The sequence below is a fragment of the Cyprinodon variegatus genome, unplaced genomic scaffold (assembly GCF_000732505.1).
Source record: "Cyprinodon variegatus isolate N-32 unplaced genomic scaffold, C_variegatus-1.0 Scaffold1256, whole genome shotgun sequence".
Classification (NCBI taxonomy): Eukaryota; Metazoa; Chordata; class Actinopteri; order Cyprinodontiformes; family Cyprinodontidae; genus Cyprinodon; species Cyprinodon variegatus.
Genome location: NW_015151709.1, coordinates 46269 through 71858, shown reverse-complemented (window position 1 = coordinate 71858; position 25590 = coordinate 46269). Strand labels below are relative to the sequence as shown.

General features: G+C 38.4%; 1 protein-coding gene across 3 annotated transcripts; it reads left to right on the top strand.

Moving 5' to 3' along the window:
• The first annotated feature begins 567 nt into the window (after positions 1-567).
• Positions 568-24238, top strand: LOC107102440 (Na(+)/H(+) exchange regulatory cofactor NHE-RF3-like). Of its 3 annotated transcripts, none has more exons than XM_015401758.1 (12): positions 568-607; positions 2390-2550; positions 4679-4707; positions 9122-9183; positions 9263-9474; positions 11567-11638; positions 14352-14484; positions 17562-17698; positions 17788-17995; positions 19895-20091; positions 20178-20339; positions 23678-24238. In XM_015401758.1, exons 3-12 carry the CDS (start codon positions 4688-4690, stop codon positions 23708-23710), a joined length of 1236 nt encoding a protein of 411 aa, XP_015257244.1. In that variant the 5' UTR covers positions 568-607; positions 2390-2550; positions 4679-4687; the 3' UTR covers positions 23711-24238. The 3 variants fall into 3 exon arrangements, with proteins under 3 accessions (XP_015257244.1, XP_015257243.1, XP_015257245.1); XM_015401757.1 differs by having other exon boundaries at positions 574-607; positions 2387-2550; XM_015401759.1 differs by lacking the exons at positions 17562-17698; positions 17788-17995 and having other exon boundaries at positions 574-607; positions 2387-2550.
• The last annotated feature ends 1352 nt before the right edge of the window (positions 24239-25590 follow it).

Here is a 25590-nt window from a genome sequence, read left to right as displayed (position 1 = left end):
TATATATATATATATATATATATACACATATATATACGTTTGAACTTTTGTCGATTAGTCTTCACTTTGGGGGGAAGTCATGGATCATCTTCCGTCTCTGAGGTTCCAGTTTGTTCTTTCACTAAATTCCATGCTTTTCCTGAACAACAAGGCAGTATAATAATAATAATAATAGTTATAAATAATATATTGTTGTCCTCCAAATATTTCCACATGTCCTCTGTAATGCTGTCAGGTAACACATCTTCAGGTAAGATTCTTTAACATGAACACAATGCCTGTCTAGCCTTAAAAGTGTCCAGACCAGCATTGTATTCTCACCAGAACCTCTCCTTCAGTCCTCAGAACTCCTCAGAACCTCCCAGCAGGAATCAGAACCATAACAGTTGACTATGTGAAGCCGGATCACTTAGTTTTACCATTAGGTGCCAAACTGAGTTTTAAATCATTCCTAAGAAGATGTAAATGTTTAACTAGAGGCTTATGAAGAAATGAGTTACTATCTCACCTGCTGATTGAGCTAAAGTGTCGCTGTGAACTTTGTCCCTTCACGGTTCCTCTTTATGAGCTGCTGAAAGCACAGAGATCTCCATGTCATCTTCTGAAGGTAGGCATTTCTCTCTTTTTTTATTCCTCCTTCTCCTTTTTCCTACTTCAGCAACCTTCCACAGCATAGCCAGTCATCGTCTGGTATTTCTTTAAATGAATCTTTGATAAGCTATTAACAAATCATTGCATAAAGGTTTTTGGTGCTGCTGAACACGGTCAGCTGGCAGAAGCAGCTTTGTTTTGTTGTCAAACTGAGGCTCTGAGGAGCAGTTTTCAGCTACGGATCCAGTTCTATGGACCAAAGCAGCACTTAGATGGTGACATGAAGTCTACTAGCTTTACTGTGTAGTTTCTAGGAGATTCTTCCTAAAATTTAAACTGATCCAAACTAAATTACCCTGTTTTTAGAGGCTTTTCCATATAACAGATTAAAGCTTGTAAAAGAAAAATCATATGTTCAATGAAATTTTTCTGTTTATACGGCTCACTTCTACATCTTCAAACTGTGCTGAGTAAAGAGAGACATTTAAAATAAAGGACATTGATGAATGTTTTTGTTTACTTTGATTTATCAAATCAGCTTGTTGTGAGAGAGCCCTACTGACCCCAAACTCATTCTATACTGAGCAGTAACTTATCAATCAGCAGATGGTCTTCCAGGGCTGACCTCAAGCAGTCAAGTTCACAGTGTTCATGTGTTCCAAATCAACTTAGACAACATTTATTGTCATTTTTATACAAAATAAAAATTAATTTTGTACAGCTGTGCAGCAGTGCTACAAGTGCAGCAGTGATCAAATGTAGAAATTGTGGGAGAAAAAAAATGGTGAAGAAAACGTCAGATTTTTTCTCTATGGTTAGTTTGATGCAGGGTCTGTGACATGATTTGGAGCTTTTTCAACTGTCTGATGGTGGTGGGGAAGAAGCCGTTACAGAACCTGCATTGAATACTTCAAAGCTTCTTCCCAGAGGGCAGCAGGGAAACATGGTGGGGGGTGAGGGGTCATTGATGATGTTTCGGGCTCTGAGCATGCAGCGCTAGGATTAAATGAAAGGCCTGTTGGTCTCCTTTGGCTCTAGAAAGAAGCAGATCTTTGCTCTGACCAAGCAAAGACCAAAATGCACCAAAAAGATGTTTGCTTAGAGCCTGAAAGGATGGAAAAACACAAAAACAGAACCACTGATCAATGGTTACAGTAAAATGTGTTGAAAAGAACTGTTAGCAAAGATGCAAAGTTAAATCAGCGGTTCTGTTTCCTCCTTTGGACAGAATAATCTGGTTGAACTGTGTCTGTGAAGTGACTTGAGATGACTTGTGTCATGAATTGGCACTAAAGAAATAAACTTAATCTTCTCATTCAATTCAGTTCAATTCAAAAATACAATATTAAGTTTTGTTTTTATATATGTCACACTCCTTCCTTATCTTTATTTATATATTTTCATTTATGATTTTTATTTCACTCATTTATCTCCGTTTGCACTGCTTATTATTATGATTATTATTACCAACTATATCTATGTTTGTTTTTTAGTCATGTTTAATCTTTTAACCTGCTTTACTCGTAAGTTTAAACCAATGCTTATACTTTCAAAGTTGTTTTAAGTATATTGTAAGTGAAGAACAGCAGGCTAAAAGGGGCTTGTATGTATATATCTATGTATGTTGCAAAAATTCAAATGAAAATTATTTTAAAAAAAAAACATTAATGCCAAATAAAATTTATTTCGGAAATAAACCCTTGGCTTTTTAACAAGTTGTTCTAGGTGTTGGCAGGATGGATCTTGTGTAGTGTCTGGCTTTTTAAACGTATTTGTTCTGATGCTATTACCCCAGCAGATGATGGAAGAAGAGATCAGAGGAAGAGATGAGAGACTGATAGAAGATCTGCCACATCTTACTTCAAACACTGAAGGACCTTAGCTTCATAGCTCCAGTCCGCTCTGCCCTTTTTTATAGACGGCTTCATAGTTGCATCTCCAGTCGGGTTTGTTGTCCAGGTATTTAAATTCCTCCATCACCTCAATAAAGCTACAATTTCAGACACCTATATTTTTTAGAGAAGCTATCTTACAATAGCGTGTATCTTTATCCAGGGCAGTGGATAAATATATACAGGTAAAAGCCAGTAAATTAGAATATTTTGAAAAGCTTGATTTATTTCAGTAATTGCATTCAAAAGGTGTAACTTGTACATTATATTTATACATTGCACACAGACTGATGCATTCAAATGTTTATTTCATTTAATTTTGATGATTTGAAGTGGCAACAAATGAAAATCCAAAATTCCGCTAATACAAAAAAGGGATTTTTTTAGAAATGTTGGCCAAATAAAAAGTATGAAAATGAAAAATATGAGCATGTACAATACTCAATACTTGGTTGGAGCTCCTTTTGCCTCAATTACTGCATTAATGCGGCGTGGCATGGAGTCGATGAGTTTCTGGCCCTGCTCAGGTGTTATGAGAGCCCAGGTTGCTCTGATAGTGGCCTTCAGCTCTTCTGCGTTTTTGGGTCTGGCATTCTGCATCTTCCTTTTCACAATACCCCACAGATTGTCTATGGGGCTAAGGTCAGGGAAGTTGGCTGGCCAATTTAGAACAGAAATACCATGGTCCGTAAACCAGGCACGGGTAGATTTTGCGCTGTGTGCAGGCGCCAAGTCCTGTTGGAACCTGAAATCTCCATCTCCATAGAGCAGGTCAGCAGCAGGAAGCATGAAGTGCTCTAAAACTTGCTGGTAGACGGCTGCGTTGACCCTGGATCTCAGGAAACAGAGTGGACCGACACCAGCAGATGACATGGCACCCCAAACCGTCACTGATGGTGGAAACTTTACACTAGACTTCAGGCAACGTGGATCCTGTGCCTCTCCTGTCTTCATCCAGACTCTGGGACCTCGATTTCCAAAGGAAATGCTAAATTTGCTTTGGTCAGAAAACATGACTTTGGACCACTCAGCAGCAGTCCAGCTCTTTTTTTCCTTAGCCCAGGTGAGACGCTTTTCGCGCTGTTTCTTGGTCAACAGTGGCTTGACACGAGGTATGCGGCAGTTGAAGCCCATGTCTTTCAAGCGTCTCTTGGTGGTGGATCTTGAAGCACTGACTCCAGCAGCTGTCCACTCCTTGTAATTCTCCCCCACATTTTTGAATGGTTTTCTTTTTCACAATCTTGACTAGGGCGCGGTGATCCCCATCGCTTGTACACTTTTTCTGACCACAGTTTTTCTTTCCCTTTGCCTCTCTATTAATGTGTTTGGACACAGAGCTCTGAGAACAGCCAGCCTCTTCAGCAATAACCTTTTGTGTCTTTCCCTCCTTGTGCAATGTGTCGATGGTCGCCTTTTGGACAGCAGTCAAATCTGAAGTCTTCGCCATGTTTGTGTCGGCTTCAGAACTGGACTGAGAGACCATTTAAAGCCCTTTGCAGGTGTTTTGAGTTAATCAGCTGATTAGTTTGTGGCACCAGGTGTCTTCAAAATGTATCCGTTACACAATATTCTGATTTTGTGACACACAGAATTTTGGATTTTCATTTGTTGCCACTTCAAATCATCAAAATTAGATGAAATAAACATTTGAATGCATCAGTCTGTGTGCAATGAATAAATATAATGTACAAGTTACACCTTTTGAATGCAATTGCTGAAATAAATCAAGTTTTTCAAAATATTCTAATTTACTGGCTTTTACCTGTATAATGGTAGATTTTTCCTAAAACCATATTGTTTTATTTTTCTATTTTCTATTTTTCTGTTTTTCCAAATCATGTTTTTTTTCTCAGTAATTGTTGAATTTTTTGGAAGAAGAGAGATGTGTCTATAGTTCTCCATAGTAATTCTACATAAACATGTAGAATTATATTATATTTTAGATTCTTGGGTCTTCTTAGAACAGAATCAATATAGAACAACAACTAGAATCCAGAGGGCCTACGGTAAATACTTTTCTGTTTTCTAACAGCACCCAGAGTAGCCTCCACTCTGTGCTGATAGCTACTTGGACTGACATTCTGGACATGGGATGTAGCTCCTTCCCTTTAACTGGCTCCTATAATAAGCATAGCTGCAGAAAATATTGCTGGGAAAATGTGTCTTTTAATGTTTGGTTCACTGTTACCCTACAGGACAGCAGAATGGAGTGGACAGTCCACGGGTAGGTCTGCATTTTTCTTTCTATTATATCTATTATCATTTTTTCAAATTAAAGTTTTCGTTGAATTTTCTGACAACAACAAAAAAAAACATGCATTTTTTTGTAATTTAAATTATATCATTTATTTACATCATTTGTGATACACTAGGAATTTATGTACAATATTTTATAGATTCTCTGTTCACTACATGAGTCTGATTGTGTCTGTTTTCAGGAATAAAAATATCACAATGATTATGCAGGAGGCTTAAAACTCATGCATTGAATATCAAACACTTGATTTTAAAGGGTTAAGAAACAATCTGCTGCTACCTAATTACCCCAGTAGCGGTTAAATCTCAATTTAAATATATGTTGCAGTCATTCTTTTGGGTTAAAGAGTTCACCTTTTCCTAGGAATGATGATTGTTTCTTTCTAATCCATCCATGAGGGTCCCAGAGGGCTGGTGCTGATCTCCAGCAGTCTTTGAGTAAAAGGCGAGGTAAACTCTGGAAAGGTTGCCCGTCCATCACAGGGTCCATCACAGTCAACCTGTTATTTTTTATTGCTTTGGGAAAATACGAGAGTACCCAGAGAGAACTTAGACATGCACGTGGAGAACATGCATCATGCAGAAAGATCCCAGGCTGAGGTTTAGACCAAGTGTGTTTTATTGGTAATGCCTTTAGTGTTTGCACAAGGGTCCCGGTGTGTCCTGTATTTTATCTATTTTTACATCTCTTTTTATTCTTCTGTTTATTTTTTGTTGGTGAAATTTCACCCCTCAAGTGGTGCCCCCACTGTCTGCTGTGAGGGGCTAATGCATTCACCCCACAGTCGGTGACAGAGTATGAAGCGTGTTTTTGTCAAGCTTTTTTCAAGATTGTAAGTTTATTTAGAGAGAGCTGAAAGTAGAGGAGCAACCATGCAGGGAAGAAGCACAAAGTAAAGCCTGCTCCGTCCCGTCCTGTAGAGGGATTCACTGTCGCGTCTCTAATGTTTTGTCCAGTCAAGTGCTAAGATATGTATTTGAATTGAGAAAGCTTCCTGGAGAGGTGGCGAAACGTCTTCAAATCTTGAAAACCAAGTCCAGTGGATTTTTTGAATTTTTACGGAATAAGATATGTATTACTCTTCCACCACTTCCACTTCTTTTCCCATGATGGTAATAACTTTTGACCTTTTTATGTTTTTCTTCGCTTTGTTTTGTTCACCTTAAACATGAGATGATTTTCATTAAAGATTGCTGAGCTTTCTTTGCTACCAAACCAAGGCAGGATATCTTCCACAACACTGCAACTTTCTGTTGGGTTATTCCGTTTTTGACCCAAGAGGCTAAACAGTCTGCTAGTGCTGCTATAGGTTTAGACTTCTGGAGGACATAGGGACTCTCATTTCATCATTCTGCTTCATTCTATTAAACATAAATGCTAGAATTTTTCTAGATCCTGCTTGGACATTAGTCCTTTAATTTTGGAAATGTTACTCAGGTGATAAAAGGCTGACTTAGTAACTGGCTTTATATGCCTCTGAAGGTTCATGTCTGAGTCCATCATGAAACCAAGTCAGATAACTACAGAAATAGCTTAGGATATCCTTTGCCAATTTAACTGTATGCTATATCAAAAATTAAAGTCACAAATTTACTTTTACTTTATTGACCTCTGACTTAAATATCAAGACAGAGTCCAAGTATGGCCTAACAAATAAAAATGTGATAAAGATGTGACCAAGGATCTCCACCCAACTCTTGGGTACAATTTACCAAAGTAAGAAAACTATTGAATGGGTTATAAATCTTAACATGTTACAATAAACAGTGAGAGAAGAGATTTATGAGATGCAAGAAAGTCTAAAATGTGACAATATTCCAGCACAGGCATGGAAGAAGGATAAGCCAGTCACTTTTTAGCTCCAAATAGACATATTCTGATTTGAGGAGTTTGAGCAAACATTGCAAAGACCAAGAAAATGAATCCAGAACCACAGATCCATGAGTATTTTCTGTTAGTTGCAGTAGTAGTAGCTCTTGTTATGGGTTCATTTAAATCTAGGAGCTAAACAGTAAACCAAAGTCTATGAGATAAAAGAAAGCCCTTCCAGTCAGTCAAAGTAAAAGTTCAGCCAATTGTTTTGTCTGAGAGAGATACGTATGGGGGCAACCATTGAAAGAAGGGATGAAGTTTATCATCTACAGAAATTAAACATGAAGTTACTCTCTTCAGAACGGTGTCACAGCTGAACAGAAGCAAAGTAGAAACTACAGAATATATAAGTAGACTAGTAGAGTGAGGGAAAATGCCCCCTCTGTCTTCCAGCAGCCTAAGCCTATAGCAGCATAACTATTTAACTCAGGATTACTTGAGATACTATAACTATTAGCTTTATCAGAAAGGAGAGGAGCCTGGCAACGGATTGATTGATTGATTTATTGATTGATTGATTGGTTGGTTGATTGATTTTTTTGTTTTCTTGATGTCGCAATGTAGTGATTTACTTCGTTTCATCTGGTCAAATGGTGAAGAAGAGGGTGCGAAGGTGCGACAGGGGTGCATGTGTTCTTTTGATTTTTTACGTTGCTTCAGTGTTTGACCGTTTTCTCTTTTTTTTTGTTTTTTTTTGGTAGGGTTTTCTTGTAGGGTTTTTTTACATGGTTATTTCGTTGGTTTTTTTTTTGTTTTTTTTTTTTTTGTACTGGTTTTGCGCTGTTTGTCAGCTTTTTATTGCCCTGGGTATTAAATAGTAATTGCACATTATACATTCCACAAGTTATTGTCCTTGCAGTGTCACATTGTAGAATCTAGTGGCAGCAGGGATGAATTCACTAAAGGAGCTGCTCAGCTCCTCTACAGTCTGGTGCAGAGGATGGAAGGTGTTTTCCATGATGGATGGAAGCTTGGACAGCAGCCTCCTCTCAGCTATTTCATCCACTGAGTCCAGAGCGCAGCCTAGGACAGAAACGGCCTTTTTTACCAGTTTGTTCAGTCTTTCTCTGTCCTGCTCTGCGCTGCCAGGGACCCAGCTCTCCGTTCTGCCCTCCGTTCGATTTATTTTTAGTTTCTTTGTGTTCTGTGTATTGTAGTTCTACCAGTGCTGAGTTATTTAGTTCTTGTGTTGCTCTATGTTGCCCTCTCATGTTTGTTTCCTTCTCCTTTGGTCCCTTCTTGTTATTATTCACTTATAGAAAAACATTCCAAGAATATGCAGCCGATGTAACAGGCTGCTTCATCCACAGCGCCTGAAAGTTCTGTCGTCCATCTTTTAGACATTCTAGAAACCACTAGTAAGACTGAAACTGAAATGTTAGAGCTTATTAAACTACACAGGGTTATGAGAAATCATTGCCATTTGTTAACAATCAGTGCCAACGCAGTGTATCAGCACAAGGTCCAAAGTGTGTAAGCAAACATGGGCAGGTTTGTCCTAGCAAAGTTAATTGAGTCTAAGATGGCAGGCTTAATTTAGACTACCACTCTACTACAACAAACTTCTTTGTATTCAGCACAAAATCAAATTAGGGATTGATCTAAAAACAAACATTCTTATGGATGATAACTAAACAACAGGGTTAATTTTGGTGTATTGCAATTTGGATGACAAATATTAAGGATTAAATATTCAAAAGGACTAAATTTATCAGTCTCATTTCAAATGCAACTATTAAATAACAGTTTTTGAAGAGAGAGAGAGATGTTTATTAAAACACATTTAAAAGTTTTAATGTCTGGCATTGAATTAATTAAATCTAAACATTTTATTTTGTTAAGTTGATTTGCTCATTTTAGATTATTTTTTAAATCTGTTTTATTTTGGCAGAGGGCAAGACAGTGTCCAAATATGGTATTGGGTTGGAAACAGTAGACAAACTGCAGATGGATGCATTATGCCATTAAACACTGTTGTGACGTTTATCATAGCAGAAAACTTTGCACATATATGAAATAAATTCACCACAAATTCTATTCAAAATGTAAGAGTTTATTAACAACATTCAACTGCAAGTCAAACATATTTCAGTTAAAAACGACTAAAAACTAGCGACATTCAACTAAACTAAGCTACTATACACAAAACAGAATGGGTGGGGGGGTTTGGTCTGTGTATTTTAGTTCCAGTTCTTTTTTTTCTTGTATTTTCATTATTGGTTTTAAGTCGTAAAATTATAATAAAACAAATGCTAGATTCAAAATGATACAGAGTAAATATTATTAGACTTATTGATTTACACGTTATGTTGGATTATATTTCATGTGATGCAGAGATCATCTTGTGCTCTCAGAATGTGCGAAACATTAGACAAACATGTGCGAAACATTGGTCTCCTGCCTCATATGATCCCTAAGAATTGTGTTTAGACTTTGTTAAATATAAATTCCATATAAACCGATTCCCCTCTAAACATGGTCATCCTGAGCAAATCTCTCTATCCTTTAGCTTTACCTTCAACCCAAAGGAAGGTATTGATAATCCTGCTCTGATCATCACTGATGATTTCGGTGAGTTTTTCATATTGTTTTCTGATATATTATTATATTGTTGCTAGATCAGTGTTAATTATTTATCCATCATGTCCAGAACCTGATGTGTGCATGGCGCCCCACCTATGTCAGCTAAAGCGTGTGGAGGGTCAGAGCTTTGGCTTTCAGCTACACATGGAACAGAACAAGCATGGCATCGTAATCGGAGATGTAGAACCCTGGAGTCCTGCCCAGCGTAGTGGTCTCAGGGGGGGAGAGCGACTGCTGGAGGTCAATGAGACATATGTCGGCAATATGGACTTTTTAAAGGTAAGTGTCCAAAACCATTTCAAACTAGCTGATAGTTTTGATATCAGCTGATGCTGATCTATTAAAACTAAAATAAATGTTTTAAAAGGTCAGAATTTGCTTCAGAAAATGGCAACATAAAGGTCTCTGCTCACTGTTTTGCCTGCTGACTTGTCCCAAAAAAATGAAGGAAATTTAATTAAGGATCCTCTTGATGGCATCCTGGAAAATAGGATTTAGTGTTACTTGAAAGCTGGTAATTGACTCCTCAACTCAACCTGGGTTTGATGACTCTGGACAGGGCTCGATGTTAACCATCGCGCAATCTCCCGGGGCAAGTAGTTTTTATTGTTGGGAGAGTACAAATTTCATTGCATTTGCCCTCCGGGCAACATTAGAGGACATTGACTTCTGTCTTGTGATTTATCTTAAGTTTTTAACCTGTCAATTTTTTTTTAGATTTTTAACATTACAATTTATATTTTCCAAACACACAACAGTTTAAAGCAAAGTTTAGTTTGAAAAGAATGTGCAGGGAGGATTGAAAAGCATGTTAACACGGTAATGTAGGCTTGAGTTCATTATCTCAGGCATCCCCAACCTCAGTCCTCGAGGCCCCCTGTCCTGCAGGTTTTAGAGGTTTCCCTGCTTTAGCACAGCTGATTATAATGATTGCAGTAGACCAAAAGTCTTAATCAGCTTTCAATTAAAATCAGCTGTGCTGGAGCAAGGAAACCTCTAAAACCTGCAGCACAGTGGGCCTCGAGAACCGAGGTTGGGGATGCCTGCATTATCTGACGCATGCATATACACACCAGGAACCTGTAAACTTAAAAAATACTGAATTACAAAAAACATTTAACAAACATGTTTCATTGTTATATACACAAAAATGAATATTAGGAACTATATTTATCAAACATTATACTGGGCAAGTAAAAATTGTTTCTGGGCAAATTAAATGTGAAAGTCACTTGCCTGAAGGGCAAGTGGTAAAAATCCTTAACTTCAACCTATGCTGGAGATGTGAGCACTACTGTTAAGACAGGTTATGCTGAAGGAAAAGGGTCGATCAACATAAAAAGACAGGAGAAAAGTTGAGAATAGTCTTAAATGTTAATTGTTAATTTTTTTTGTAAAACCTTTCCTTTGTTATATAACTGCTAAATGAAAATAAATAAGCACAAAATTTAATACATTTGAAATATATTGATTAGAATAAAAAAATAGTAAAAATTCTATAGCTTTAATCATTTTCTTGCAAAACTTGTTTTGTTTAGAAGTTTCCCAGAACCACATATAAAAATTGAGATTCATTGAAGTCACAAGGGGGTGGGATTGGGTGCCACCAAATATACAAAAAAATCTATTTATAAGGCCCCACATTCTTTCTTTATCCAGAGGCTCATGTTGGAGCAGGAATGTGATTTAAACATTTTATTTCAATTCATCTTATTTATATAGCACCAATTTACAACACATGTAATGTCAGGGCACTCTACAAAGACAGTTTAATCATATCATACAGTCAGATTGGTAAAAAAACAAAACAAATCATGCTTTTGTCCCCAGGCCTGCCTTCTCAGTCCAAAACACAACACTAAAGAAAGCTACAGTTTTAATAAATATTCATAAAAGGCAAAACTGGCAAATCTCCCTCCCTTCACAAATTGGAGAGTGACATGCATCTGATGCACTTTGACTCTTCTACTTTATCCATGAAATACAAATGAAAGTACAAAAAAAAGAAATTATTATGACTTGAAGGTCTTTAACCTTTTAGGTTTCTTAGTTTCATATTAATTGAGTTCAGAACATCAATTTTTGAAGAATTAAAGCTCAGCTTCACAAGGCCCAGCTAGCTGCTCTGGTCTTGAGCCATTTTACTGGGCCAGCAGGCCCTGATCTCAGCAAAGCTGTGCTGTCATGTGTAGAGGCTGTAGGTGAGAAAGAAGGTGAAGCAGATACCTTATCAATACATTTATACATTTTCTGATAAGAGAAAAACTCCTCACGTTGTCACAAATCTTCGTCAGATGACTTTAAATGTATTTGCATGTTTAATCTTCATATTTTTTGGTGCTTTTTCCATTATCCATCTAATTACTTACAGGTGGTGAGAAAGATCCAGTCCTGCGGCTTACACTTGTTTCTTCTGGTGCTAAGGAAAGAAGAGTATGAGCAGGTATGCATGATGAAGATAAACTGCAAAGACTCCTGAAATGTTCAATTTTAAAACGTTTTACTTAATGGGAATAAACTTCGAAAACCTTTATTGTCATTTTGTGTACACAGTGTATACAAACGAAATGGTGTTTTGTACAGCTTTCAGACAGTAAATGAGCAGGAGCTTAGCAATGAACATTTCCATTCAATAAAGTGCAGAAGTGATAGAATGTAAACAGTGTGGGAGAAAAAACATGGTGCAAAACGCATTGATATGGAAGCTCAGAGCATTTCAAGAAAAGTATATATGTGGCAAATATGCATTAGAAAGAATTTTATTTTTTTTGAGTTGAGTGTAATGCGCTCAGAATGTAGGATCCAGAATTCAGGCGAGACACAGTGGGAAAGTTGAAAATGTTTAATGAAAATAAAAGAGAACAGAAGCGAACTGTGGATCTGCATAGACTGTGGGGGGGAGGCGGGGCACCACCCATCACTGGCACACTGGTTTAGGAGAAACGCAGGTAAGTGACCAGGATAATCTGGCGGAAGATGATTATCCATGTCAGTCACTTACCTGGTTTAACAGTTCAGTCCATCCTCTCAGAGTGAGACTAAAACCAGCCAATGGACCAATGACGAGATGCGGCGGGAGCCGCCCTGTTTTTCCCGATGCAGCAGCCCCTGTGAACAGTTAAGAGTCCGAGCCAGGTCAGGAAAACAGCTCAGAACAGGATGGTTCTGAGATCCAGGAGTCCGCAACCCAGCCAGGGGTTCGGATCAAAACAGGAACAGACAGATCCAGGGCTCCAGGAATCCACAGAGCGTTCAGGCAGGTTCATGACTCCATGAGTCCAACAGAGAGCTTGGGAAGACACGCTCAGATGGAGACAGGCAGGCTCAGCAGCTGAGAGGCAGAACCTTACATGACACCAGGGGAGTGATGGCTTAGTGGTTAGAGCAGTGCACAAGGTTGCAGGTACCCGGTTTGATCCCCACACTCTGCACTCTGGGTTCCTGAGCAAGACCCTTAACCCCACACTGCTCCCCGGCGCCGCACAATGGCAGCCCACTGCTCCCCAAGGGGATGGGTTAAAGCTACAGTGTGTAACTTTTAGCAACATCTAGCGGTCAGACTGCAGCAACATGAACATCTCCCCCCCACCGCTTCTCCCCCCAACAGTACGGCGAGCGTTACGGGACAAAATGTCTTCCACGACGTCCGCATAACCTACCTTCTCAAGTGATGAGGTTTGTTTACATAGATAATTTTACAGATAGTATTTCATTAGTCTGTGTAGGGTATAGATTTCATGTAGACTTAAGATAATAAATATACCCGTTATTTTTTCTACATCTTTGTGACGTTTTGGCGATCTCGCAATCGCTAGTTTGTTGGCTCTGCGCTGCCGTAGCGCAAAGATGTCTGCCTCCATGGCTGCGAGACCCGCTCCTATGTAATTATAAATAACGAATTCTAAGGCAACGCAAATATTAAGGTTAAGAGGCTGAGCTCGTAGATGATGATAAATAACATAGTTATGTATAATATATTACATTTCTGACTGTATATCCCTGTAATTATTACACACTGTAGCTTTAAATGCAGAGGTAAATTTCTCAATTATTATGAAAAATCATTATTATTATCAAAACTGCAGAACTTTAAACTAGCTCCCTCTACTGAGCCAAAACAGAAACAGGGCTCGCTCAGTGGAGAAGATCCAGGACACAATCAGGAAACAATAAGACAACAGTAACAACCCTCTCTAACCACTGGCCTCCGAGAACGAAAACATGAGCTACATATGGAAAAAACTCAAACAACTGAAAAAAATATCATGAATCCTCTAACCCCGATTGCTGGGCTGAGCCATATATAAAGCAGCAGGAGCTGGTGGATAAAATGAATTGGTAACCGGAGAGGACAAGGCAGGTGAGTGAAATGAACAATTAGGTGAGCTATCAGGGCCGCAATCACGACATTAAGTTCTTTGTGGTTTGGTGTTATCAGTGTGATGCAGAGTCTGTGAGTTGATTTAGTTTTTTCAACAGTTCAGCTGCTGATGGCAGTGGGGAAAAAGCTGGTGCAAAATCTGCTGGACCTGCAGCGGAAGCCTCTTACCTGAGGGCAGCAGGAAGAACAGTCCATGGTGGGGGGATGAGGGTCATTGATGATAATGACACGCAGCGCTGGGATGAAATGTCTTTAACTGGGAAAAGAGGAGCCCCCATGATCCTCTCTGCTATTCTCACCTTCTTCCAGTCTGAGGCGCTGCAGCCTCCACACCACACAGTGAGACAGCTGGTCAGAACGCTCTCTATGGTGCTTCTGGAGAAGGTGGTGAGGATGGGTGGGGGCAGGTGGGCTCTCCTCATTCTCCACAGGAAGTATGATGCGCTTCTGTGACCTTTTGACCAATGAGGTGGAGTTCATAGTCCAGTGAGGTGATACTATATTTGGGCAAAAATGGCGCGTCCCAGACTCTGTGATCTCTACGAAAAATATTGTTTTGATTTTTTTTACTGATTAAAGCTAAATTCATTAAATCACCGCAAACATATTCATTTTAGGTATAAATGATGATCCATCCATTGATCTTTGCTGTCTGGTCATTTCCTTAAATAAATAAGAGAGCAGAAAAAGCTTGGTGAGAGGGTTATTATCACTATAGAGTGAGGATGATCTTACGGTATTCTTTCCTTTGCTGAATCCTGCGGTGGCCTTCCAGGCAGTGCTCATGGATGTAGACCTCCAACAGCTCGCCAGAGCCTCCAAAGGAGACGGGTGGACTCGCCCCAGACTGTGTCACATCGTCAAACATCCAGAACATGGCCTGGGGATGACTATCATACCAATAACAGGTACCTTACATTTATCGGTTATTCTTAGTTAATCCTCTGGTGTTTTTCTAAGGCAACAAGTCTGAATGTCAGTAGATGTTGGGATGGAAGGCTGTACCATCTGTATCGCTTCTCTTCTGTCCTTCCATATATTACTTGTTGTGTTTCTGCTGATGGTATACCAGGGCTGCCAAAATTTTCATCAAACCTTGGAGTGAGTTTATGAAATAGTTTGGAAAGGAAACCCTTGTCAGGATCGGATTGAAAGGCTGTGAGGAATGGTTTTCAGAGGATTTACCTGAAACAAAGTGGGAAATGTGGAATTTTATTAGGACAATAAATTTTACTGAATAACAGAAAGTGATCTGTAATTATGCAGAAAATTTTCCATACAATATACATTATTTATTATACTCTGGTGATTTTTCAGAGAATTGAAGTAAATAAGAATGGGCCCTGCTAAAATAATTGCATGTTAAATATACTGTAAACTAAGAATTTCACAACTTTATTAATTAGTCTATGCAGTTCAAGTAAAATAAACAATGGGGAACTAATAGGTTATTATTGGATTACTGACACTAATACAGGAACCAGCGCAATCAAATCCCTCGCAAACTACACTGTGTATGAATATTAGGTAAAAGACTACGGATTAAAAATCTTAACTCAGTATCTTATTAGTTGTTGTTTTTTTTTTAAATTGACAAAACAGCTAAACACTTCAAAACTTCTACGAGGCTGTAGATTCAACGGCTGCAACTAACATTTATTTATCAAATAGATTAATCTGTCAATTTTTTTTTGATTAATCAATTAATAATCGGTGGCCAAAGAAGAGCAGAAGCTTAAAGAAGATTTTATACTAAATTAAACCTGATGAAGCTAACACTTTTCCACTTCAGGAGTTCTGAATAGAGCATATTGATAGATAAAAAACTTTTATTTTAAATGCAAAATGTTTACATATTTGTTTTAGAATTCTGGTATAATTGCTCTGTCAGCTAAAGGCATGATTTAGAGCCTTTATACTTCAAGTAACAATTGATTACCTAATATTAAATATAATTGTTTCAATAATTGATTAATCACGATTAATCCGATTAATTGTTTCAGCCCTTGTAGATTCTATAAAAACTTATGACACAAGACAGCACTTCTCTGAAAATCTAATTTTGGAAAATATGATAGAAATTATGTTTTTAAACAAATTCAATGTCAAATTTGTCAAATTTATTTATTTCAGATATACAAGTATATAATAAAAGACAGTATATGTCCATATAACATAAATTAAAACAGTCTGAAAAAAGAAAAAAAAAAGATGGCCACCATTTATAATACATTCCAAGTTATGATTTAAGGAAAAAATATTCTACAATAATAAAATTTTACGGAAAAAAAAAAAAGGTAACATACCCAATATCTTACTGCTCTTAATTGTTTGTCACATGCTTCATAATTTTTTATTTTATTATTCTTAAATATTTTTTAAACCTTGTTAATGTTGTATTATCTTTTAGCTCCTGGTCTAATTTGTTCCATACATCAACCCCAACAAAAGAAATACAATGTTGTTTTTTATATTAGTTCTTGCTTTTGGTTTTCTGAACATTTTATTCCCTCCATCATAAAAGCACTGTCCCTGATCAAAAACAGACCCTGAATATGTACAACTAATTATTTTTTACTTTGTACATAAATTGAGCGGTCTTAAAGTAGACCAAATCTTTAAATTGTAATGTTTTTAAATGTACAAAAAGTTGGTTTGTATGCTCTCTTATAATCTTCTTTATTGTCAATTTGAATTGCTCTCTTTTAAACTATGAAAAATGGGTTTAAATTAGTTTTATAGGTGTTTCTCCACACTTCAATACAGTACAGATACAGCAAAACTAATGAACAATTTAAAAGACCTTTAATTTTATATAATGCTGCCAATGTTTTAGGTAACTTTCATCTGATATAATCAATATGTGGTTTCCAACTTAACTTAATTTGTATTGTTACCCCAAGAAATTTTACATCACTTAATCTTTCGATATCTGTGTCATTTATTTTCAATTTTGTGTGTACATTAATAGCACTATTTGTGAATATTTTTATATAAAAGTACATGGAATGGAATTGAGTTTTAATTTCCGTCATTTTTTAGCATGAAAAATATGGAATATGGAGTGCGAGCGTGTGAAGACATCAAGATTCATAAGTCTCACGCCAAATGGGTGAGAGTTGACAGCCCTGGTATACACTGTGTCTTGTTGTAAAGTTTCCATGCAACCTGTCACTTCCTGTTTTTATTTTTGTTGCCGTTACTTGTTTGTCATGAGTTCTTCCTTATGTCATTCGTGTTTATTTTATTAAATCCATAATATGTTGCATCCATGTTGTAGTCCTTCATTCCCTTTATGGTTGATTTGAGGCTACGTTCACACCCCAGCCATTAATGCTCATGTGCTACTGCGCATGCAGGACACACTACGCAGATGCAGTGACATTGCAAACATGAATTTTAGTGCTTTTGCACATCCTGCAATCTTTCGTTCTTTCCCAACCTTAAAGATGATTGAAAATAAAGGCTGCTTTGAGCTTTATCATCCGCCATGGTTGTTGATCTTCTTCCTGCTTTTGCATAGCATGACACAGGATAGTGACCTTTGTTGAGTATTAATGACGTTCAGACACAGGTCGCGTTTTAAAAGATCCAATTCATATTAGATTCAGGACCACATAGACAAGAGGCCTGAGTCACATTGGAAAAGATCAGATCTGTGTTTTTAAGACTGTCATGAAAAGATCCGATACTGGTCCCATGTGGACAAAAAAAATTGGACTTGGAGCACTTCAAGCTGCAGTGTGAACGTAGCCTAAATGTGTCATGCCTTTTCTTTAATGTCCCTCTTCTTCTTTATTTTTGTCTCCAGTAGTTACTATTTTAAAAAGACAGTATTCTTTCTAGAATACTGTCTTAAATCATTAAGTAGCAATTTCCTGTTTTGAAAAATGACCCTCCCAGAGTAATGTTACCTACAGTTCAAAACAGAGCAGATGTATCATCCAGTTTCATCAAAATAACAACAGTAAAGTTGTGCCATCAGGTCAGAGGGGTCGATACATGCTGAGCACTGTAACTGATGGTCCAGCCGAGAAAGCGGGAGTTCGCTTTGGAGACATACTGATTTGGATCAACGGTGTGTCTGTGTCAACACTGACAAACACCACTCTGAACAAAACTGTAGGTGCATACTGCCCTCAGGGTTATATAACATGGTTCATTTGTGGACTACAAGTCTTCTAAGTGTGTGCAGTGTTTGTGGTTCTCAGGTGAGGAAGAGTGGGAACTCGGTGACAGTGCTAGTTATCGACGGTACCAGTGAGTCCTCTTATCTCAGGAGAAAGATGCCCATCCTTCCTGTGCTCGCAGAAAGCTTCAACCTTCCCTACTCTGCTAAGAATATGCATTTGCTGAAAAGACCTAATGGATATGGTTTCTTGCTAAGACAAGAGAGGGTGGAAGCACCAAAAAAGACCGGTGAGTAACACAAAGTTGGAAAAAGGGTCTCCCCTCCATAAGTCCATTAATCATGACATGTACAGAAACACAAACAATTAAAGGATTGCAATGAAAATACTTTCACACCTGTTTATGCCTGGTTCTGCTGGAGGTTTCTTCCTGTTAAAAGGGAGTTTTTCCTCTCCACTGTCACTACAAGCATGCGAGTCAATGGCATCGACTGGTTTTCATTAGATTAAATACTTTGAACCAACCTGACTGTACTATCAGGTTGAATTGTATCTATGAAGTGCCTTGAGATAACATGTTGTGAATTGGCGCTATATGAATAAACTATAAATTTGAATTGAAACACAGCAGGTAGAAGATGAAAGTCCCTTGTATCCATTACCACAGTGGTAATGGCATTAACACAGACAGAGAGGTTCTATTTTACATTTTCGCCGTCCATGAGCTTGACGCCATCTTGGTCATCTTGGCTTATAATTGAACAAAACAGAAATACTGGCCATTTCTCAATATGTGTGCTTGTGTGTTCTCATGTTCTCGTGTACTCGTGAAACGTCGTCAGCCTCAGCCCTAATATTGTTCCAATTTGCAAGAACAGCAGACCGAGAACGGACAAAGTCCCCGGATGTTGTTCTCACCCCTCCCTCTTTACCCAGCATGCATCAGTGCAGACTTGTCTGTTGTTGAGATGGACAGCTGTCCCAGCATGCACTGCAGCAGCAGCAGCTTTCAATGGAGCGCCACACAGAGCTCAGAGTATTAAGTTAAAAGTTCTCTTTTCTTTTGCCATTTTTCAATAAAAGTATGTTTTAAGATCATTTGAAGCATGAACATTATACGTTTAAGCATCACTATATGGCCCATTTACAGATTTAATACGTAATTTAAAAAAAAATTTGATTTTGAGAGGATCGCGACAACCAGCGCTCCTCTGAGTCTAACCGCAGCCAGAGCTGATGTTAACCCGTCTACAGCAGCCCTCTCTCGGCATAGCCATGTGTGAAGTACCGCTGGCTCTGATGGCAGGTTTTTGTTTTAATTAGCAAAATGTTAATTTGATTTGTTTTTATCTCACTGTGTTCATTGTTATTTCCCTACTAAATGAAAAAAGTAATAATTTATTATTATCTAGAGACTGTTAACTGGAGGTATAATGCAGCTCCAGATGAGCTGAGCGTGTGGTGATGTCATCAGTACGCTTCTGTTCTAATTGACCCATATTTACGATGCATGCTCCCGTTCTCCCAGAGTCCAGACTTTCCTGGGTTCTTCTCACAGGAACATACTTGGCGAGGACATGAGTCCGTACTCACATTCATGAGAATTGAGAAACGGCCACTGTGTCTTGTTGTAAAGACAAAATGGACACTAGTTTGTTTACATCATTGTTTCAGCGATCAAACACTTCATGCTGAGAAATCCACCAACCAACAACTGTATGTAATTGTTGGTTCGTTTTCTTCCAAATGTGCTGGGATCCTTTTCATGGATGCCGTCTAGCTGAAAATAAAACTGAAATGGTTTAACTTTGGCCTTTCTTTAAAAGCTCTTGAGATATTGCTCTATTCTAATCTATCCAATTGTGTCTTTGAACATTAATATGGATGTATTAATGGCAAACTCAGAGCAGTTAGCCACTTTGGACCCTTTGAGTTCATGTTCTATGTAGATGATAAACAGCTGTCTGTATCAGTAGTTCTACATAATGGTTTGACACAATTGCATTTAAAGTGGAGGCTGGTTTCAGAAGGTGGCTGACTGAACTCATTGTTAATCATTCATGTTCTAAAACTGTCCTCAAATTTCAATTCTCAAGGGTTGGTGTCCTGCAACACCTGAATCGAAATGTTAAACTGCCCCACTATCTTACTACCTCACTGTTTTTCTTCCTAATGTGTGGGGATCCAGCTCATGTGTTGAGGGAGGTGGATGCAGGGAGTGCAGCAGAGGATGCAGGTATGGAGGATGGTGAACTGTTACTTGCTGTTAACGGAGAACCTGTGGAGACCCTGGAACATGAGGACATCGTCAAACTGATCAGAGACAGTGGAGACAAAGTCACCCTCACCTCTATGTCTATGCAAGGGAGAACATTTTACCAACAGGTAGGTGGGGTCACTTTAAATATAGCTATTCAGCGTCTGTATTTAGCAGCATCTCTAAGGATTTTTACTTGATTTCTGCTCATCAGTTGGGAGTGTCTCCACTCTTCTTCCATGAAGAGCACAGACGCAAGCAGAGACACAAGCCAGACTCTCTGAGGAAAACCCAAACAAACTATCAAGATGGACAGGACACAGGCTCTGATTTCCACTCAGCGCCCTTGGGTCACTCCAGAACCACCGTTAGACAGGTTTGACCAGAACTTTCTTAACTTCTTTTTGCACCAAAATCAGCACTTTGAGATTTCCCTGCGACATATTTCCTGAAGCCGGGCATACACTGTACAATTTTTTCAATTGTTGTACGCATCTACTGCTCATACTGTACGACCAAACCACAGGGTTTTAAAAGTTCACGGCTCACGATGTTTGTTCTCACACTGTCATTACCCCCCTGTACACTACTCGACGCAGGACACACGGCCAGGCTGAAAGTCGGTCCTACTGAAAAATTCTTGCAAGACTGCAAAATCGTCCCAAAAAGTGCAACAAATAAAAAATCGTACAGATCGGACCGAGTAGGAGTGGGAGCTCATCAGGTTTGGATATTAGGTTCGTAGGTTAGCTGAATGCTTGTGAACACAATCCAGTATCAGCAGCTTTCTGTATACAATGTTGACCCTTGCCCAAATTAATTCTTATCCCAGAATTTATTAGAGTAGTCAGTAGAGACAGATGGAAAAACAGAGAGCAAGGGCCAAGGAAGAAATCCTGGAAGTCATTAAGAAGGCAGACTTTTCAGGAAACAAAAGGGAAGGATCTACACTCAACAGTCCTCCCACATATATGTTTCTTTTAATAGGACAATAACCACCATGAAGAGCATGAATTACAGGTAGGATCTCTGTAAACACATATTGGGCCTGTTGGGAAAGCAAAGAATCGAACAGCAGCAGAGATTGAGTTAATAGGGTGTTGCAGTCTGACCCTGAATGAGCTCTTCAAGGGTCTTTTTAATAAAACATTGTGTTTAATCTCTAATAAAAGTGTAGACATCATTTCCAAAAATCAATTCTCAGATTTATTTCAAATTCTGAAATTTCACAATTTCAAATTTAAAAAACCCAACATGCTCATGCTAACCAGCACACAACTTGACTTTATAAGTAACAGCTGCTTAACGTTTGCGCTAAGGCTCTACCTAATGGTTTGCCCTGTGCACGCCTTCCTTTAACCGTAAATGGCCAATCCAAAAGATATGAATGTCATTGGGAATTTATATTACCTACCTTATGAATGTTATTTTATGGTTGCCATTGGCAACTGGGTAGAAGATGTATAGATGTAATGAGACGGAGACTGAAAAATATGTTTGGTAGCCACCAGTGCTGTTTTCGTCAACAATGAGGAGGACAAATTTATTTCGTTGATTTTTTTTTTTATGATGTTAGCTAAAACTTATGAGCTAAACATGGATCTTTGCTAAAGAAAACTTGAGTGTTATGGGTGTGATTTTTAGTCAACAAGAAATAAAAATTAGCAGGTGTTCAGTCAGACATTTAAAATGCATCATTGTGCTGTAATCTGCTAAGCATTACCAGTCCTGCTGCTGCGTCCTGTTTAGTCACAGCCCACCTGGCGTGCAGCACTGCACGTTCTGCATGATCACAGATGGGTTGTTGCAGCAGCGGTAGGGTGAAAATAATCCAAAATGTTCCAGGGGTCGACAGAAAACCTACTCTGCAAGCTCAACTCTGACAAACTGCTCTGATCTTCTATTTGTTATCGCGCAGAAATGATTCTTTGCATGCATGTAGCTCTAGGTCTGTGCTTTATGCTCCACTCTGATGGTTTGCTCTCAGCAGTATGGCTCCTCCTGCTCTCGCTACTTAATAAATTATATGGGGCTGATCATCCTCTGCCAAGTTTAAAAAAAACATTCAATCTAACTAATAAGGTTTTATTTCCTCCAGCTCACAAGAGGTGATGCTAAAAATTCTTTAATTTCTACCAAAAGGAGTTCCTAAATTATATCAAAAGAAAATATTTTATTGCATAGTTTATTTTTGAATAAAGACCCAAATGAAAAGGCTCATAGATCTTTGTATGTTTCCCTCCCGTTATATTTTAAATATGATGTAAATGTGGGCGTATAGGTGGTGCAGTGGTTTGTGCGCACGACCCATGTGTGGAGGCCTTAGTCCTCGACGCGACTGAACCAAGTTTCGAATCCAGCCTGTGTTCCTTTGCCGCATGTCTCTCGCCCTTTTTCATACCCCATTCCCTGTCAGCCTACTGTCTGAAAAATTAGCCACTACTGCAGCAAAAAACAAAAATATAAATATATATATATAATGTAAATGTTTCCTTGAATTGTCATTAAAACATTTTCTATGTTTCCTTTGAATATTTCAACATTTTAGTTAACATTTTCTTTCAGTTTAGGTCTGGATTACCATGGCATTACATGGAAATTACAGTCCTGCTCACCATTATTGGCACCCCTTCATATTTTGCATAGCTGAGTGAATATCTTCAGAATTCAATGGAAATGTTCAAAAGTTATATCAGGAACATCTTTCAATTTAAGGTCTAAAATAATTGAACAAAGACAGTTACCATTTCAACACAAATATTTTAATGCCAAAGGTCAAAACAGAAAACCAGCATGAGCACCAATATTGACACCCCTCCGTAATATTTGGTTGCGCAGCCCTTGGCAGCAATGAGAGCCTCCAAACGTTTCTTATATTTATCTATAAGCTTCTTGCATTTCTCAGGTGGCAACTCTTCTTTTGCAATCTGCTCAAGCTCTTGTACATTTGCAGGGTTCCTTTCTCCAATGGCAGATTTCAGTTCTACCCAAAGATTTTTAGTTGGATTGAGATCAGGACTCATTGCTGGCCATTTTTAAACAGTCCATTTTTCCCCTTTCATCCATGCCTGCGTGCTTTTGGAACTGTGCTTTGGGTCATTATCTTGCTGGAAGATCCAGGATCTTCACCTCAAACCAAGTTTTCTTACAAGAGTAATCTAGGGCCAAAGAGTGTTTGGCCCTAGATTACTTTTGTTTTTTCCAGGCCACCAATCACAAAGCCTAGCGGCTGCCTTTGGAAGGAAAATTAGATAAATGAAAAACAATGTGTCCAGATTTTCTGAGTCACCAGTAAATATTGATAGTCCAATTTTTTTCACTTTATCATTCAGCCACAGAGAGACAGGCTTCCAGCCAGAACTGACGAAAAAATCCTCATCATCATCATATATGGAAATTTTTCTGTAGTTTCAAGCTAAACTCTTCTTACATTCTCCAGCTCTTTGTGTTCAGTGATGTTCTGAAACTAAAAACACATTTTTTAATACTTGGTTCAAGTAGCAGATTCTGGTCACTATCCAGGGGAGGCCTGAAGGCATTTGGTTGCTCTTGGTTTTATTTAGACGATTCCTCTGGTCTGTTTAAGGATTTTACCGATCTGAAGCAATTTTCTCCGTCTTTTAACATTTTTTTTCTTTCTTATGGATTGCTGCTACTTTATACGTCACCAACATTAAGTGCTGTATAAGTGAACCTCTGTCTGCTGTTTTTCAGCTGTCAGCGAGAATGGAGGACATTTTTCTGTGATGAATAAGATGAGACCAAAGGCGTCGGAGAAGGAACCTGAGCAGGACGCCACAGGAAACGAAATCTTTGTAATCTGGCTGTTGAGAAAAGACGACTCCTGCACCCTGGAGAGTAGTGCTCATTGACGGCGAAATTTTAGACATGCCAGTCGTGTCTTGCTAAAAGAACAATAATCAATCTTTGGATCAGTTCTCTGTATTTAAGTGAAACAATAACTGCTGATCTGAAGACTATTGCTAATCGTTGATATTACAAACATCTGAACAAAGACTGTCATGTTTGGCTGGAAGAAAGAATTATGAACATCTGGAAGAGATGCTGGATAACTGAGGGGTCTCACCCTCATCTGGGCTGAACTACAGTTTACAAAATGCTAGAATAGACTCTGGATGAGTGAAATGATCCGTCTGGTGAGTCAATCAGGGAACAAAGGCTGCTTTGTACAAAGTGAGGACTGATTTTATTTCTATAACAGAATGGGTGACATGAGGAGCTGACATTATTAAAAAGTCATGTTTTTACCAGTATTTCCCAGATGAACATGTTTCTGTAAATATGACATTTCTAAATGACAGAGATGTGGAAATCTAACCATAACTTCAAATTACAGTGCAAAGAAAACATCTATTTACCTGAACTGCAAATTGTATTGAAGGTACAAGTTATCTGATTAAAACCCAATTATAAAACCTTTTTGACTGGAAGGTTTCTCTAATTGCTGACTAGTGGTTAGTCTCTCATAAACCATTTCTAAGAAGCTTGCTGAGAAAAGAACAGGAACACGTCACATTCCCACACAGCAAAATCTATGAAACATGAGAAAGCAAGATCTACAACTGGAGTTTATATGAGGAAGGAAGCAAAGGACTTGTTCCACCTCTAGCCAGGTTCAGTCCTGAGAACAGTTCCCATTCGGTTCCATTCAGTTTCATCCCCCACCAATGTTCAACAGAGCTCACTGAAGATGAAGAGATTAGCTTCCATTTGGAGGTTAAAAAGTGCCAAAACAAAACACATGTGCAAAGTATAAAATCTAACAAAAAAGATGCTTTATTCATCATTAAAGACAATGTGAATTAAACGTGTGGCTTCACCTGAAAGAATCATGTTGTCTAAAAAGCAGGGTACCGAGTACAGATTCCTGTGGAACCCCACTGTGGGATTTCACTTTACTCCAAATGTTATCAAGTATTTCTGAACTAAATTAAAAGGTCCAATAAATGAAACGTATATTCAGTGTTGAAGTTAAACTTTAGTATTTTTTTTTGTTATTGTGGTACAATTAAAAGATGGCTACATAATTCTTTTTTTTTTTTTTGTGAGGTTGCTCAAATAACTTGCCTATATTTGTGGACTGCTTGCGGTTCTAAACATCCCCACATGTGCAGAAGAACACCAACAGAAAACCACAGTCTGCTCCCAGAAACAGTGAAGAGATAAGTGTTAAAGTTTCAAGTGTTTTTTTTTTTTGTTTGTTTTTCCTGTCATTGGGTGCTTGGGAGGAAACCCCAACATAAAAAAAGAAAGTGAAACTTCTGTATCCTAGCATTAAACAGCTCTGGCCATGAGGATTTGGATGCAGCCAGAAGAGGAGAGGCAGGAATGTCAACGACTTTACAGCGTTCATTGAGAACTTGAGGACGCTGACAGCAGCTTTTAATTATTCACCATCTCTCCTCTTGACTCCTAAGGCAGGACACTAGTTGCAATCCACTGCAGAAAATCATCTGCATAATGTTCTCATCTTCCTCTGTTTGGGTAGAATCCCCCCATAATCTAAAACATGTCAGGTTAGTTTTCCGTGCTGATGTGTTGTCATTGTCCAGCGGCTACCTGACACCTCAACCCCAAACAGCAGGAGAGGAACTAAAACAGCAGGA

What these genes read in the sequence shown, in the direction of transcription:
- LOC107102440 (XM_015401758.1), top strand. Translation starts at nt 4,688, where the DNA reads ATGGAGTGGACAGTCCACGG. An exon ending in ATGGAGTGGACAGTCCACGG is followed by an intron (nt 4,708 to 9,121) that starts GTAGGTCTGCAT and finishes TCTATCCTTTAG; the next exon opens with CTTTACCTTCAACCCAAAGG. An exon ending in GGAAGCACCAAAAAAGACCG is followed by an intron (nt 17,996 to 19,894) that starts GTGAGTAACACA and finishes GTGGGGATCCAG; the next exon opens with CTCATGTGTTGAGGGAGGTG.